At 27.7% G+C, this 16,416-nt stretch overlaps 1 protein-coding gene and 1 non-coding gene across 5 annotated transcripts in view; both read left to right on the plus strand.

Moving 5' to 3' along the window:
- LOC129987921 (phospholipid-transporting ATPase ABCA3-like) overlaps positions 1 to 8,861 on the plus strand; it is a 60,518-nt gene extending 51,657 nt beyond the window's left edge. For all 4 annotated transcript variants that reach the window (XM_056095917.1, XM_056095918.1, XM_056095920.1 and 1 more), the window contains exons 20-23: positions 2,175 to 2,689; positions 4,058 to 4,245; positions 5,852 to 6,022; positions 7,495 to 8,861. In XM_056095917.1, the coding sequence (XP_055951892.1) occupies positions 2,175 to 2,689; positions 4,058 to 4,245; positions 5,852 to 6,022; positions 7,495 to 7,963 (1,343 nt within the window). In that variant the 3' untranslated portion in view covers positions 7,964 to 8,861. The remainder of the gene's footprint in view (positions 1 to 2,174; positions 2,690 to 4,057; positions 4,246 to 5,851; positions 6,023 to 7,494) is intronic.
- Positions 8,862 to 12,724: 3,863 nt separating this feature from the next.
- Trnam-cau (transfer RNA methionine (anticodon CAU)) lies at positions 12,725 to 12,815 on the plus strand. The gene is given in 2 exon segments: positions 12,725 to 12,761; positions 12,780 to 12,815. It is a non-coding gene; the product is annotated as a tRNA-Met (tRNA).
- The last annotated feature ends 3,601 nt before the right edge of the window (positions 12,816 to 16,416 follow it).

Genomic DNA, 16,416 nt, shown 5'->3' on the forward strand with positions numbered 1-16,416 from the left:
TATTGCAATCAATCACTAACATGCAGTTAATATACAAGTGCCTTTTACTTTTTCCTTTCCCATCCCTGATCAAGTGATCTTCGGCATTATAACATGATATGAATGTATTACTAATTTGCTTTTGTGGCAATCTTTAAATCTGGCATGTTTTTCTTCTGTCCTAGAAAGTATTATGATTGCATTTATATTTATTGGTATATTATTGATTCGATGAGACTCATCCTGGAAGTATGTTTCCCCCATGGTCTGTAAAAGCAACAAAACATAAATACTTGGACATATTTATTGCAAATGATGTAGCAATATTTCAGCTACTTCTCAAGATAATAAAATGCTAGAATCTTAACATTTGTCAAATCATGGAATAAGTTTTTGTAATCCAATTTCACGGAAGTCTGTTTCTTATGGAAAGGAACCAGTGTCTCACATTTGTTTATATATCTTCTGTTGAAAAAGGATGATTGAACAGAAATTTTTCAAGTGCTAGAACAGATAAGAGTCGCTGAGAACCAGATTGGGACTATTAGGTGAATGATCAGACAGTTCCCATGGAAACTTCTACTGCAGATTGTTTTGTGAAATTTGCCGTGCATCTACAAACATTGTTGTGGATCAACACAACACCACAATGAAAGCTATAATGATATTAATGCAAGTAATTGGAAAGTTACAACTGTGACATAATAATATACACTCCTATAATACACCTGGCTTGTGCCTTCGTGTCTCGTGCCTTTTGCTGGGCCATCTTTCAGCAATGTGGGAAATTTGCGTCCTGGATGACACTCGTATATAATTGGAAGGAGGTGGACATCTGAAATATTTTAAAAACACAGGATTGGTAGAAATCGGACACAATGAATTATTTATTATGCTTAATCGTACAGTCAAACATGAGAATGTTCTTGTTTATTATATAGTCATTTTTCCTACAAATTTTTTCTGTGACAGTCTTTCATTATTTGAACATCTGTTCTCTAGGAATTTCTTCTGTTCCACATGACCTCTTTTGGGGCATTTTTCTGCATTTGTCAATGGAAATTTCTTTTACTTACACATTGAACGAATTTCATGACTCTGTAAGGAGCATTTTGCTTTCTCAACACTGCTACAAGTAATCTCGATTATATAGAAAGAAGATTGAATCTCTTACAACATTGCACTGAGATATAGGCTTGAAACACTTAGAGCTATCAGTCCACGAGATTAGGATACAATATGCAATATTAATAATTTGCCATTGAAATGTTTCCATGCAGTTGTTTTGCAAATTCTTGAGGCTTGAAATCAGCCTACTAATTTGTATCTACCATGTATATCAATGTGTGTGTGTGTGTGTGTGTATATATATATATATATATATATATATATATTAAAATATTTAAGCTTAAATACTTTCCTAATTTTTATCTTAATTTAAGCCATATTAACTTCATCCTAAAATGGTCTCTTATTTCCTGATCCAATTCCACCTTTTTTATTTAATTAATGCTACACGAGATTTTTAAAACTCCTGGTCTCTTCATTTTCTCATACTTCAAGTGAAGGGATAAAAATCCTTAATGCTTAGCAAGATTCTTTCAGAAATGTCTAAATTCTCTTACCTAAATCGACACCTGTCAAAGAAATCCCTATCCGAATTTCGTAATATAAAATCGCTGGGGAAAATATTTCGTTATCTTTCTGTCTTTTACTCATGTGTTGCAATGGAGATGGACGCTTCTTTTGACCATCGCTTCTCTCTTGTATATATTGTGCCTCCCATGATGGAATAAAGCAAAGTTTTAAAATTTTCAAAATCATGTTAATTTAAAGATGATCTTCTCTTTGGCTTTCTGCTTAAAAGCAGCTCGGCTTTCTCTCTTCGGTCATGAAACTGCTTAAAAATATGTGTTTATATTATATATATATATACTCTGAGTACTATGCAATAAAAAAATACTATACAATAAAAGATTACATATAATAAAAGAAAAATAAATTATATATATATTTACTATGAAAAATAAAATTTTCCTTCTTGGTTATTTAAAAGATTACTGGCTGTTAAAGAAATATATATTAAAATACTTTAAATTATACTTAAATATCTTAATAATCTTATCAGTAATTAATGTGTGTGCATGAATTCACTTTTATTTCCAGTTATTTAATCATATTATTTTATATTTTAGATGATTGTGGCTCCACTTGTATTCCATGGGAGGAAAATTACTTTGCTATTGCAAGTCCTGGCATTGGCAAGCAGTTGATATTTTTTGCAATTCAGGCAGTCCTGTTTACTTATATCCTTGTCTTGTGTGAGAGAAATTTCATCAGGTATCTAAGATATAAAATCAAAGGCCACAAAATCACTCCAACAAGCATTCCTACTTTATCTGAATCAATTGAGGTTGAAAATATTGAAGATGATGACGTCCGTGCAGAAAGACTGAAAATCCAATCCATTGCTCTGCCAGACTTATTCCTTTGCAACCATTTAGTCATCAGAGAAGTGACTAAACAGTTTGGAAATTTCACTGCTGTGAACAAATTATCTTTCGGAGTCCGTAAAGGAGAATGCTTTGGATTACTAGGATTGAATGGTGCTGGCAAAACCTCAACATTCAAAATGATTACTGGCGATACATCTATTACATCTGGTGAAATATATGTTGATAGCTTTGATGTCAAGAAAGAAAGCAGAAAGGTAAGTTGCGATCAAAATTATAAATTTGACATACAGATACTAGTATTCATATGTATGGGTATCTTGTTTATTATAGTAAATGTTCATAAATATGTCAATCCATTCTTTATCAATTTACTTGTGTACTTTTCAGAACATTAACAGCTATAACACAAAATATTATTTGATCATGCTAGGACATAGGAAACAACTGATTCCTTATACATGTAAACATGTGACTCATCTTTGATTCATATGGACTTTATAAATACATTACCTGCTTGCTTCATTTGACAATTAAAGTGTTGAAATCACCATCGAGTATATGTGTTTTTCTACTAGAAAATAACTAGAAAGACAAAGTTCAAACATTAACTTAATATCTGTGAATGAGTAGTTATATTAATATGTAAGAATAAATACAATTTGTGTGATATGTGGTAGTATACTTTCTCCTTTGTTTAATGAGGAAATTGCCTATTTGTGTAAAGAGATTGATCCAGATATTTAAGCTAGAGTGGGATAGCCTAATAATAGGATCATGCTGCTCTTATTATTATTATTATTAATAATTCTTTCTCTATATGTATTCCAAGTTTTAATGTGTTAATCATTTACTTTTAACTGTGTATTATGTTATGCTGAAGTTATTTATCACAGTATTACATTGATTTTTTGTGTATTTCTTGGACTTGATTAAATATTTATTATCTATTTCTGAACATTCGTTTCAAGGAGAATCCATTAAATTTCATTCTTAGGCACAATGAGAAGGATTGGAAAAAAACAGAAGTTGCTTCCTCTTTACTATATACATTACTTTACTGTGTAATCACATATATTGAATTAAAATCAAGAATAATTTAAATTCCATAACATTATTCTCATTAATTTTTTTTTTCTGTATTTTCAAAATAATTTTCTAATCAATGTTTTGAAAATATCAACTGACTTGCTAGTAAAAAACTTGGGTAAACATTCCATTTGAATAGATAGAATCCTTTAAAAGATTTGTATATTTCTTAACATTATGAGTAAAAGTGTCTTTTAATTATTTAAATTTTTTCTATTAATGAAATACTGAAATCTACTCACCTGAAAATGATCTGTCTGTAATTAAATGTTTTATTGTTTTAGTTTTTCATAATTGTTTTTTAAAACTTCTTATATCAATGTTATATTAAAATCAATAAAAAAATATTTGGATTTGGAAAGGGTATAGGATGACTCCAAAACTGAATTGCCCCTGAGCCTCTGTAAAGCTTACCCTGGCCTTGGATGTCTGTTTACTAGCTCTAAGTTTAAAATTATTTGTATTTTAAGATAGACAAGCTTATAAATGCTCAATTTTAAGTTTTAGCTGAATTTTATAATGTTTTGTTTTTTTAGGTTCAGAAACGAATTGGTTATTGTCCACAGTTTGATGGCCTCATTGATCAGCTAACTGGAAGAGAAACACTTACTCTGTTTTCTTGTCTCAGAGGCATACCAAAACATTTGATAGCTGATCAAGTGAATTCATTGAGTGAGCTGCTTTCATTTCAAATACATATTGACAAACAGGTGAAAGATTACAGGTATGAACTTACTGGATATTTTATTATGTGTAATAAATCTTAGAATTTTCCTTATAAATTTCAATTTTGTTCTGTCTTTATAGCTAGTTCTTTAATACTGACTTGGTGAATTAATTCTTGATTTACATTGGTGACCTGGATAAAATTTTAGTATTAAAAGTCTGAATTGTCATTCAAATAGTAGATTTCACTATAATGTTCATATTGAAATGACAAAAGCTCTCTAGCACCTGGCCAAAGAAGGCTTGTTATCTATATTTACATCTTTTTATGAAAAATGACAAGAATGCATATTTGCTCAAAGTAATTATTTTGAAGAAATCACCAAATACACAGATTGCATCTGTAATAATTTTAAAAAATAAATATAAAAAAAGCTGAGTTAGAATACTAATTTCTAATAAGACACCGTAACTATTTATGTGTATTAAGTATACATATGCTACATGTTCTCTTAAATGGAACTGTTTCCATGCAATATTGATATTTATTCTTTAAGATAATAGAAAAATATTGCTCACTTTTAAAACTGTAAAAGTTAATTAAATATTCAATTAATTAAAAATTAACTGAAAGTTTGCAGTTTTTCTGAAGTATGATGCAAATAATTTTCTATTAAAAATTTTAATGCCATCTTAAAATTCAAAATTTTGCCATTTATCAGTGATATCAATTTATTTTCTGTACAATATTTCTTTCAATTATTAATAATTTTTAAAAGATTAAACATTTTAAAATTTCTAACTTTGACTATTCTGCCACTATTTCTTTAATTTTCTGTTTTACTTTAATTCATATCTAATTACCAGGTTTTCATTGGTTTCAACGGTATGTTTTAGTTTTGTCTAAAAGCAGGTACAAATCAATTACTTAAACAGAGAAAACAAAAGTAAAGACTTTGTGAGCAAATTAAACAGACGACTACAGCCACTTCAAGCAATGAGAAATTGCCCAATTTTTTTACTTTTTTCTTCTGAAACTAAGAAGAAAATTATTCCTCAAAAATTTTCCATCATCACAAAAGTAGAAACTTTACCTTTTGAATGATACCAATTTCATTTTTGTGCAGTTTTTCTTTTATCATTTCAACTAATTAACACAAATGATTTTTTAATAATCAATTCAGGAAATTTGTAGGTATCCATTTGCTGTACAATGTTAAGACTTTGATTTACTCTACCACTATTTTCTTTAATTTATCTTTTATTTCAATATAGATATATTAAAATGATTTTGTGTATTATGATATTTTATACAAAAATAGATTATATATGAAAGTATTTTAATCCTGAATATATCAACTAGTATAAACTAAATGCAAAAAAAAAAAAGTGATAAAGTGTTATATTTTTATCTGGGAAATTTTGAAATCTGTAGATTGATTTTTTCTGCGAATTTCAATTTGCAAAGATTTATTTCATGATTAAAAAAAAAAAAAAAAGTTTGGTTTATACACTATCGCTTTTATACTCAGAATTTGTTGTCGACATGGAATTTAGTAACTATTAATGAATTTCGGAAAATTAGTTCACTTGTTAATAGCAATAGTTTCTTTGTACATGTAGAGTCTAGAAAAATTTAATTTTATTTCTAATTTCCATTTCAGTGGTGGTAACAAACGAAAATTAAGCACAGCAATAGCTTTACTAGGCAATGCACCAGTCATTTTTCTGGATGAACCTACTACAGGTATGGATCCTGTATCTCGGAGGTGTTTGTGGAATGCATTGTTGCAAGTGGTTCAAGCAGGACGTTCAGTTGTGTTAACTACTCATAGGTATGAAATAGAAGTTTTCTATATGTTTAATGATATGATAACACATTTTACTTTCATAAAAGGTTTATCAAGTCTATATACAATAAATTGTTTTTCATTGAATTAAAATATGTTGTATTACATATTGCTGATATTTTATACATTGCTGTGGTCTGAAAGCTATGATTTTGTTTCATAAGACATATGCAGTTTTTAACATTCGAATATTAATTCTTATATACTGTTTAAATTTTTAAACAGAATAATTTTTCCTAGATTAGTTATTTATGAAATAAAATCAATAAATCTAATTACTTATAAATTTATATATTTTTATCAGCATAAATACATGTTGGTGAATATTAATTTTGGAACTTTTAATAAAAGTTTTTTTTAAATATATAGGTGTATATGTTGGCTTCCTACTTATTACTATATTTAATTGTTTTTAAATATTTATTATATTTCTAAAATGTGATTGAAACAATTTGTTCTATAGTCTTCTCTTTTACCAGATCTGTATTAACACACTTGTACATTGTCCATTTTGTTAGTGGCACATTTATCATATTTATTTTCATTCAAATACATTTGTAGTAAAAGTATCTGATTTTGATTGTTTATATAGTATTTCAGTGCATTGCAACAATGTTAACATTTCTAATTCATCATAATTCTAAATAGGTTTTACTAGCACAATTAAAGAAAACTCATCATAAATCTATAAATTTTTCTTTGACACTCAAATCAAGAGGGGTTTTTTCCCCCTTTCTTTTCTTTTTATGAACTTATTGAAGTGGTAATTTGTTGTTTGGATTTCTCATTCAAACAGCTTCTAGGCCTGAAGTGACCATTTTTTTATGTTATTTATTGGTTGTCAAATAAATATGTAGAAAATACAATTTTGTTACGAGTTATAAAATAATGTTAACACTTCATCAAATATGATTGGTCAGATTGTTTCGATCCATTTACTTAGTTATTCTAGTGTTTATAAATATGAAGTGTTTAGAACTGCAAGCATAAATGTGGTGCTTTCATAATAAATAAATAAAAACACTTATATTTTTCCAAAACAACTGTAATAAAAAAATTAAAGTAAAGTAAGTGATTAATATGTTTATTTAATTAAAAATGTATTGCAATGTGAAACTATAAATTGACCAGTTTCTTAAGAGAAGGGCCTTATAATGCTCACCGTCTTAGATTACAAAGTGTCTAAGCCCGTAATCCTACGTCAGATCAATGATACCTAATAACCATAAAGGAAAATCTGAAATTGCACAGTGACCATAATAACTTCTGATTGGAATCTGTATTCTGAAATATCCACAAAATATTTCTTACTAAGTTATTGGAAAGTTTCTTGATTTAGTATTTTTTCTGCATATTATTAAATATTTTACATTCAATATGTTTGCAATTTTTTTTAAATTTGTTATCTATAAATTGATGTAATATTCTGTTTCAATTGTAATATTATTCTTTTTCAGCATGGAGGAATGTGAAGCTTTATGTAGTCGCTTGGTCATTATGGTCAATGGTCGCCTATGTTGCTTAGGTAGTCCTCAACATTTGAAGAGCAAATTTGGCGAAGGATTTACCCTTGTGATCAAAATCGGTCAACGGGTACTAGGTGAAATGAATCCTCTGAAAAGCACGGTCCGGTCTGGTGATGGTTCATCTGGTCATTATCAATCTGGTTTCGTGGACACGATGAATACTTTGAAACGTGATATGGATGATGTGAGAGCTTTTGTAGACAGAACTTTTGAGAGCGCTACTTTAAAAAGTGCTCACGAAAATCTACTTTTATACCACATTCCAAGGTCACATTTAAGTTGGTCAGAAATATTTAGGTTGATGGAAAATGCTAAATCAATGTTCAATATAGAAGATTACTCTGTAGGGGAGACTTCATTAGAGCAGGTATTTGTGAATTTTGCTATGGGACAAAGATAATGTTATCTTAAAAGCTAGCTCTCATGACATTTTATCTAACACAAGAGGCCAATTATTTATTTTTGACAAAGTCCTATTTAATGCAATGCTTTATATACTTAAGTCTGTGGCTTATGTGTATTTTCTGAATATATGGTTGTGCTGCTTTAGCAGTTTTAACCATGCCAAATATTTTTTATTTTTATTTAATGAAGAATATTTCATGCTTTTTGTTAAAAACTTAGCATCATTAGGATGTTTTTTTGCTCACAAATCCTCGGGTTTGCATCTAAGGTTATTGTTGTTTCAGCTATAAAAAATATATCAATGTTGAGAAAAGTATTTCTGTATATAATTAGCTTTCTTTAAAAATTCTAAAGTGAAACAGATTTTTATATATTCAGTGACAGTTGGAGTTGCTATAAGTGACTGAACTAATCATTGCTTTGTTGTGTTCTTGTGCATAAAAATTTATTAATTAAAATGTTCTATTTATATAAAGTCATCAGGAAGAACATTTAATAATTGAAATAATAAGAAATTGATAGCAAATAAAACTATACTTGTCATCGTCATAAAACAGGATGACAATAACTTTACAATTTTTATTAAGTTTCTTACATTTTCAGACAATGAATTTTTAACTTCTATTCTTCTTTGATGTTTTGACTTTATTAGTGTTGCCTTATTAATTAATGTCATAATTTCTTCTTGATACTTTAAAATCATTTAAATTTCTTGCAGCTGCAAAACTTAGACATTTACATTAATTTCTAATTATTGACAAAACTCTGAGCCATAGACACATACTCATTCCGTGCCTTTGCAGTTCTGTTTATCTTGTTAAAGTTTGTGCCACATGGTGGCGTTGTTCTGAAAGTGCATGTGCATTTTTTTGAATAAATAAAATACATTTGTATGAGATATCTCCATTTTACTGTATAAATATTTTTTTTAAACTTGAGTTGTCACTGACTATGATATGAGTATTATTATTCACTGTACTGTGAATGTTTCTATTTTTACTAAAACTTTTATCTTCAAATCTGAAACATGTCCCATTCTATAGCAGATTCTGCCTCCCACCTTAATGCATAACTTAATTTTGTATTCTAAAATGGAAGTATTATTAAAACAAATAATTTAAAAAAAAAACACCTTTAAATCTGAGATACAGCCCGAAATTTGCATTTTAGACTCGAATTTCTACATTAATGTCAATGTCTTAATTTTTTTTGTAATATAAAATAAATTTAATGTTAAGGCAAATAACAAGAATCTTGGATCATAGATCTTAAAATTTTGAAAAATATCTTAAAGTTGATAGACAACTTACACTCAGCAGTTCAGTTGGAAAAAAAAATTAATAACATCTCTGTTTGTTATATACAAAACAATGCAAAATATACACTATTATAGTATATAAATAAATATTACAAAATGTAATTAAAAATCTGAAAATTAGCATATTGTTAATGTTGCATCAAGGTCATTGGCATCCATTTGCATGCGATCATTTGTTTTGTCCTTAAGAGTCATCATTCGTCCTTCAAAAAACTTTGGATTTTGAGAGGAACTGGTTTACTGAGAATCTACTGTACTATTTAATGTGGATATTTAAATTTATTAAATTTAAAAATTTATTTCAGAATTATATCTCATTTCCACTTTACTTCCAAAATTAGTTAACTTCAAGTCATAAATAACAGCACAGTATAAAAGAATTATATATATATATATATATATATTCTTTTAAACTTAATAGAAATCCCAATATTAGAATGAATGTTCCATTGTGATAAATGAAGCAGCGTGGAAAATTGTCCTATGTTTATTAAATTTATGTATAATAAGTCCCAGTCAAATGTTATTCATTAGTTGCTTATTTAATATAAAATTTGTTGCTATTTTTTTTTTAAATTTATATTCTTTAAGAAAGTGACTTTGTATAACTTAAAAGTATGTTTTGTAATATTTTTTTATATCTTAAAAGTGTTTATCTTCCTTTTAATAGTTTTTGACTCAGGAACTATATACTTTATAAATTAGCTTTATGAATATTGCTTTAATTTTATGGTTTGTAGTTTTTTTTTATAACTTTATTGATTATTACTTACCTTTCTGTTATTATCATGTTAAATAAATGTTAAAGTATTATAAATTTGAGATTTTTTTTAAATGCTGAATTTTCTAGGATAAGACAATTTTCTAGTCAAAAGTTGTTTGGAGATTTTATCTATGTTATTTGTCTTTTCTTCTTCATTAGTTCATGAACATTGTTAGATTTTTTCCCCTCACTTTTTTGAAATTTGTATCTAAATGTATTGTACTGTACAGTACTGAAATGGAAAACTCTATACTTTTGAGCTTGTGATGTATTTTTATAAAATAAAATATTAAATATGTTGGTTTTGAAATATTAATATTTAGTATGTTTAGATTTCCTTTTTGAAACGCTTTCTTTGGAAATCTTATTTTGTTTAAATCAAATATTTAAATTTTAGAATAACTTCTAAAATTACTATATGATATTGTAATATTTTTTGACATACATGACATTTTTAATACATGACATTTTTCATAGTACATTAAAATAAGTACTTCTTAGTTCTTCAGTTGCTAAAAAGGTATGTGTTATAGATTCCTAATAATTGCTGTCTATCTTTCCGCTTAAACATTCCATATTCTATTCTGAAGCTTAGAATAAGATTTGTTTATTAGTAATTTTTGTGCTATATTTCTGTAAATTTGTTCTTTTATATTATAAGAATTTTTTTAACTTTGAAGAATGCTTGTATTTCAGATTGCTTTTAATTACAGATTTTAGTCATATTTATAGAAAAGTATATTTAAAAGAGAAAAAAAGGTCCCCCCCCCCTTTTCTAAATTATTTCATTTGTTTTGTTTGAGCTTAAAATTTTAGCCCATAAAACTTAAATGCATTTGTGTTCTTTTTTTTTTTATTTGCCTTGGAATTTTTTTTATTATTGATTGTTATTCTGACCTCGGCCTACGACTCTCTTTAAATGTTAAATGGTTTTTTTTTCTTTTTTTAAATTGTATCATTATTTATTTGAAATATCATCTGTATCAAGCTATGTTTATAAATCTTTATAATGCTTAAAACATTCCAAAATATTTTTCTACTATTGTTCTAAAAGCACTGTGAGAAAATGATTGTATTATAACCGATTATTACTGTACTATTTATGATGAAATTATGTTGATATAGGTTAAGAAATAAAATAATTTTCCTATATTAAAAATAATTGCATAAGACAACAGTTAAAAGAATTGCAATTTATTATGAAGTGAATTGTAAATAAAACATATTTATCAACAAAAAGTATACATGTTACTGAAATGAAAAAAAATATTGTTATATTATTTAAATAAAAAAGAATTATAATATGTTATATTTTTTATTTCTTTTATGTGTTTTAATCAATTATTCAAAATTTCACTTTGAGTGACAACTGTATTTGATAAAAAAGTCTCTAAAATGAAAAATGTTTTTTCCACCAAGTCCTAGTAAATGTTGACATCATCAAAATCTTGGCACAATTGTGATATAAGAGTTTTTAGATAAAATTTTGGTCTTTTCGGATTACTTTGGAAAGACTGAAATTTTGCCTTGCTATTATCAAGAACAATCAAACAATTTTGCTATCATCAAGAACAATTTCTTTAAATATGATAATAGGCAATCAGAATTTACATAAACTGCTTTATCACGATATCTGACCCTTTTTGATTAATAGATAAATTTTCTTTCCTTCACCAAGATGATCCAGGCTTTGAGCAAACTATCAGCAAAATGCTGAAAAATATTCACCAGAAGATTATTTATATACCACTTAATTAGTTATAGTATGCTTATTTTTTAACTTTTTTTTTAATCACGTGAGGGCATGATGTTATTTTGGTTTGAGGTTTTTGAAGCCTCAAATGCAAGATCAGAAAGTTGGCGATTTATCGCATTTGAGGCCTCAATTTTTCGCTTTTAAGATTATTAAAAAATGAAAAATAAGGTTGTCACATTTGGCGACATATCGCCAACAAAAGGTTACAATGTAGCGCGAATGTCCACCATGTACCCGATTCTAATGTCTGGTCAATATAGGGCAGGGTCGTAAGAAGTTATCGTCCGAAGTAGGAAACGGAAATGAACGCGGAACAGTGAAGAGGGGGGGGGCTATCGAAAGTTATATATATATATATATATATATAATTTTTTCCATTTTTCTATCTGGCAAAAAAAGTTTTGGAGCTCGAACGATTTTGAGTATGGAAAAAAACTCATATATTTTATAAAAAGTGTCGATTGCGCAATACAGTCGTCACACGATCATTCCAAACCGGATTTTCGTAAAAATAAAAACACTAAATAAAATAAAATGGAAAAAAAAACACTGGGTTCGAGATAAAGTTTTGCAGTTCGAACGATTTTGAGATAGTCAAAAACCAACGCTTTTCTAAATGTTGGTGATTGCGAAATATAAATCATGTCAGAACGTGATGTTTCTCTGTCGGATTGACATCACGTGACTTTAAAATAAGGATCTCACATGATAACGTGAAACTTGGGATAGCAGATTTCAATTTTTTTTTATTTCTAAACTCTTCCTGCCATTAGAGGTAAACTGCTAATATACATAACTATTATGTTTGATTTGAAAATCGAATAAAAACCGCGCAAAACTACAATGCAATAACTGATAGCATCAACGAAACAAATCAATATTTACTTCAAAAGAAACCATCGATTTCATTCCTTTGCAAGCCTCGGTAGCGCAGAAGGTAGCGCGTCAGTCTCATAATCACTCCCCCTGGAGTAATCTGAAGGTCGTGAGTTCGACCCTCACCCGGGGCAGCCTTATTTTTGGCAAGGGTTAGGGAGGGTGTATTTAAAACAAGCCCCATATAATTATGTTCGGGACAATTAAAAAAAAAAAACGTTCGAAAATAGTCATATTTTGAATATTTGCATGACAAATATATTAAGGCATTTACGAAACAAAAATATACCAGTTAAGTGGTAAAAATTTTTTAGATTAAGTTTTGGAGCTCAAACGATTTTGAGATGAAGAAACCATCGTTTTCTAACTATCAATGCATGCGTTATCTGATAGTCACTGTTTCAAACCGGTTTTAACTGATTATTCACGAAAAAAAAATCTGACCTCAAGAAAAAAAAATTTTAGAATTCGATTGATTTTGAGATAGTCAAAACCCATCTCTTTTCTAAATGTTGGTGATTGCGAAATATGAGTCATTGGGAACATGGCATTTTTCTGTCAGATTGATATCACGTGATTTTAAAAAAATAACGTTCTCATATGATAACTTGAAATTTGCAATAGAAGATACCGATTTTTTTTCCCTGGTTCAAAATAATAGCAATTATATTTATTTCCATTCTTAAATCAGATAAGAGCATCTCTGCTTATAGAAGAAAATGTTTGTATGTATGTATCTGCAAACAAATCTCAAACCAGTTACCAACCTCTTTACCATTTTTCAATAATTATCAATAGATAATTGTAATGTTCACTCAATTTATTCATTATTTTTGAATTGTGTATGTGTTTTTGCATGTGCACTCAATAGGAATTCAAACCTTTTAAAAGATTTCCTTCAAATTTTATTCACAAATACTAAAATATATAGAAAAAGTTTTAGAGAAAGTTTCATGTCAATTAATTAAACAATTATTTTTAGTTTTTATTAAAATTATGTATCAATTGAACATGAGTATAGAGTGTAAGCAAGTATTATGGTGGAGTTCAAAATTTGTATAGAAACCTGAATTAAAAATATGCTAAAAAATAGATATTCAAGCAAGATATTCGTTTTACTTTATTAATATGGAAAAACCTTTTTTTTTATTTGAAAATTGTTTTCAGGTTTCCTGTTAGTAAAATATTTGCTCAAAAGCAGACTACTTGCCTTTAATGGTTTATGGAGAATGAAATTCAGTGTTCAAAATGGCTCCTTTCGTATTTCTTAGTTGTAAACAACTATTTGTGTTGTTTCTCACAGTATTTAATTAAATTTTAAATGGTTTTTTTAAAGATTATTAAAAGCTAATGAAAAATATTAGCTTTCTTCTTTTTAAAATTTATTTGAGGGTGTGTTTTTAATTTTTAGAAAAGTACAAGATTTTGGAACTCTTTAGTACAACAGATTTTCCCATTTTAATTAAAAATTAAGTTTCAGAACATTGAAAATTTTTGGATACTAAAATAATTCGGAACAATATTTCACATTAAAATTTTTATTATGGAATGATGCTTTGCTATAAATATTTATTATATTAGAGTACATAAAATTTTGTTCAGAAACTCTGAAATCTAAGATATATTTGAGGAAAATTTAAAGTTTATAATATGTAGTTTACATAAATTTATAAAAAGAGAAGTGCGCGAAATGTATCCGAAGACTACGAAAAATACAACAGAACTGAAGGTAAAATTCAAAAAGACTAGCTACGGTTACACACTAGTAACAAAAAAAGAATTCGGTGGGAGATCAGAAACCCGAATGATTCTATCAAGTAAAAAGTTACACAACCCATCTCTGTTTATTTACATTACTCTTACCCCCCTCCCCCGCAACAGCTAATGAATAAAATACCAAAGGCTGAATATGAGCAAACTGAAGGTCAGGATACTAAACTATATTTATTTCAAAAGTGATGGACGCAGGGAGCCATCTGGTGGCGTTTAAAAATTGTTCCAGTTTAAAATGCACATATGCATCACCGTCCCCTGTGTTCGATTTCCAGAAATGAACGGTTGATACCCCCGGCTGTGAGAGACGTTCCCTAGTGATGCATATATAAGACGCCGGTCGCGAAAGGGTTAATTGTCGTCATCATCGCCTACTATGATTAAAATATTCCAAGTCCTTCCAAAATAACCGTCACGTTGCTTTAAAATGGAACTTAAATATAACTAAACTAAATTAACTGAAAGTGAAAACCTGTCCTGGACTATTGAGGAAAATGCTGAATTGTCGTTGATATTATGCAGTATGATAGAGTAACGGATAGAATTACATATATTTGCTTTTATAAATAGCTTTATTATCATGAAAATTAATGTAGTCATCATGGAAATTAGTTACAGAACTATAGTTAAAAACAAGGAGAAACAGATAAAATATTTAAAGCATAAAAATTTTCAGTAAACCTCTGATTCATTTATGCTTCTACTTTTAGCATATATTATATTAAATAATATATTCGGCGTTGTGCGGGATTAAAATATTTTCATGATTTATATTTTTATTGTAAAAATTACTTTTGTATTTAATATTTTAAAACATAAATTCATTTTGTTTCTGTGGTAATCTAAAACGCTTTTAATTATACTGAGAATATCAAATGAAACAACAATTTTTAAAATTTCGGCTATTGCAAATTTTTATAAAGTTAATAATATTTATTTTAAAAATATTATTAATTTTATTATAAAAATACTTCAAATTTTGTTCACAGATATTGATGCATAAGAAAGATGTTAATAATGGTTTTGAAATAATAAATTAAATAGTTAATTTTCCATTAATAGCAAAAATGAAAACTAATCAAATCTTCAGTTATTTCTGATATAAATATTTAATCGTTTGCTTTTATTTATTAATTTTCTTCCAGAATTATACTATTATGTTGTGGCAATAATTTTTCGTATGAATTCTTTTAAAAATCAAGTAAAAGCGTAGCTAAAAAAAAAATTTCAAGCAAATAAAACAAGAAAATCAAAAAAATATATTGAGTAATTCAAAAACTTATCATTGCGTAACAGAGAAATATTTATAAATTTTTTTGTTTCAAAATTTGATGCATCTATCCAATTTTTATTAAAATTTTTAAAAAATGAAGAAAAAACCGCACAAAGTAGAACATGTTAATTAGAAGGCAGAATTTTAAATTTTAAAATGATATAAACATATTTCTTGTGAGATAACCTGCTTCGAAGTTACTACGGATAAACCGCATGCTGTAGTTTCTAATTAATTGAATATTTAATTAATTAGACTTAGCATTTTGTAAAGTTGGTAATATTCTTTTTATTGTCTTAAATAATAAGTGTAGAAAATTTGATTGAATTTGGCCCTGTTGTTTATAAAATATTGAATATACATTCCCACAATAACTTTTGTTTGTATTAAGATTAAAATTATACGAACAAGTTCTGGATAAAGTAAATAAATGAAGTCTTGTAAATAAGTGAAATCCAGATAAATGCATGTCAAATAGATGAAGTTTAGCTACTGGACTGGTTTTACTCCTTGAGTTACTTACATAACATGGTATAAAGGTAATGTATTTGAAGGACAATTCAATTAAAAAATTTTGAAATACCAACGCCGTCATGTGCGGTAATCAAGACCACACGATTTCACATAAATGACCTCAAATATCACAGACGATTATCGAACCACCAATCAGGCAGATAAAAATAGACGCA

Source organism: Argiope bruennichi, chromosome 10, assembly GCF_947563725.1.
Source record: "Argiope bruennichi chromosome 10, qqArgBrue1.1, whole genome shotgun sequence".
Taxonomy (NCBI): Eukaryota; Metazoa; Arthropoda; class Arachnida; order Araneae; family Araneidae; genus Argiope; species Argiope bruennichi.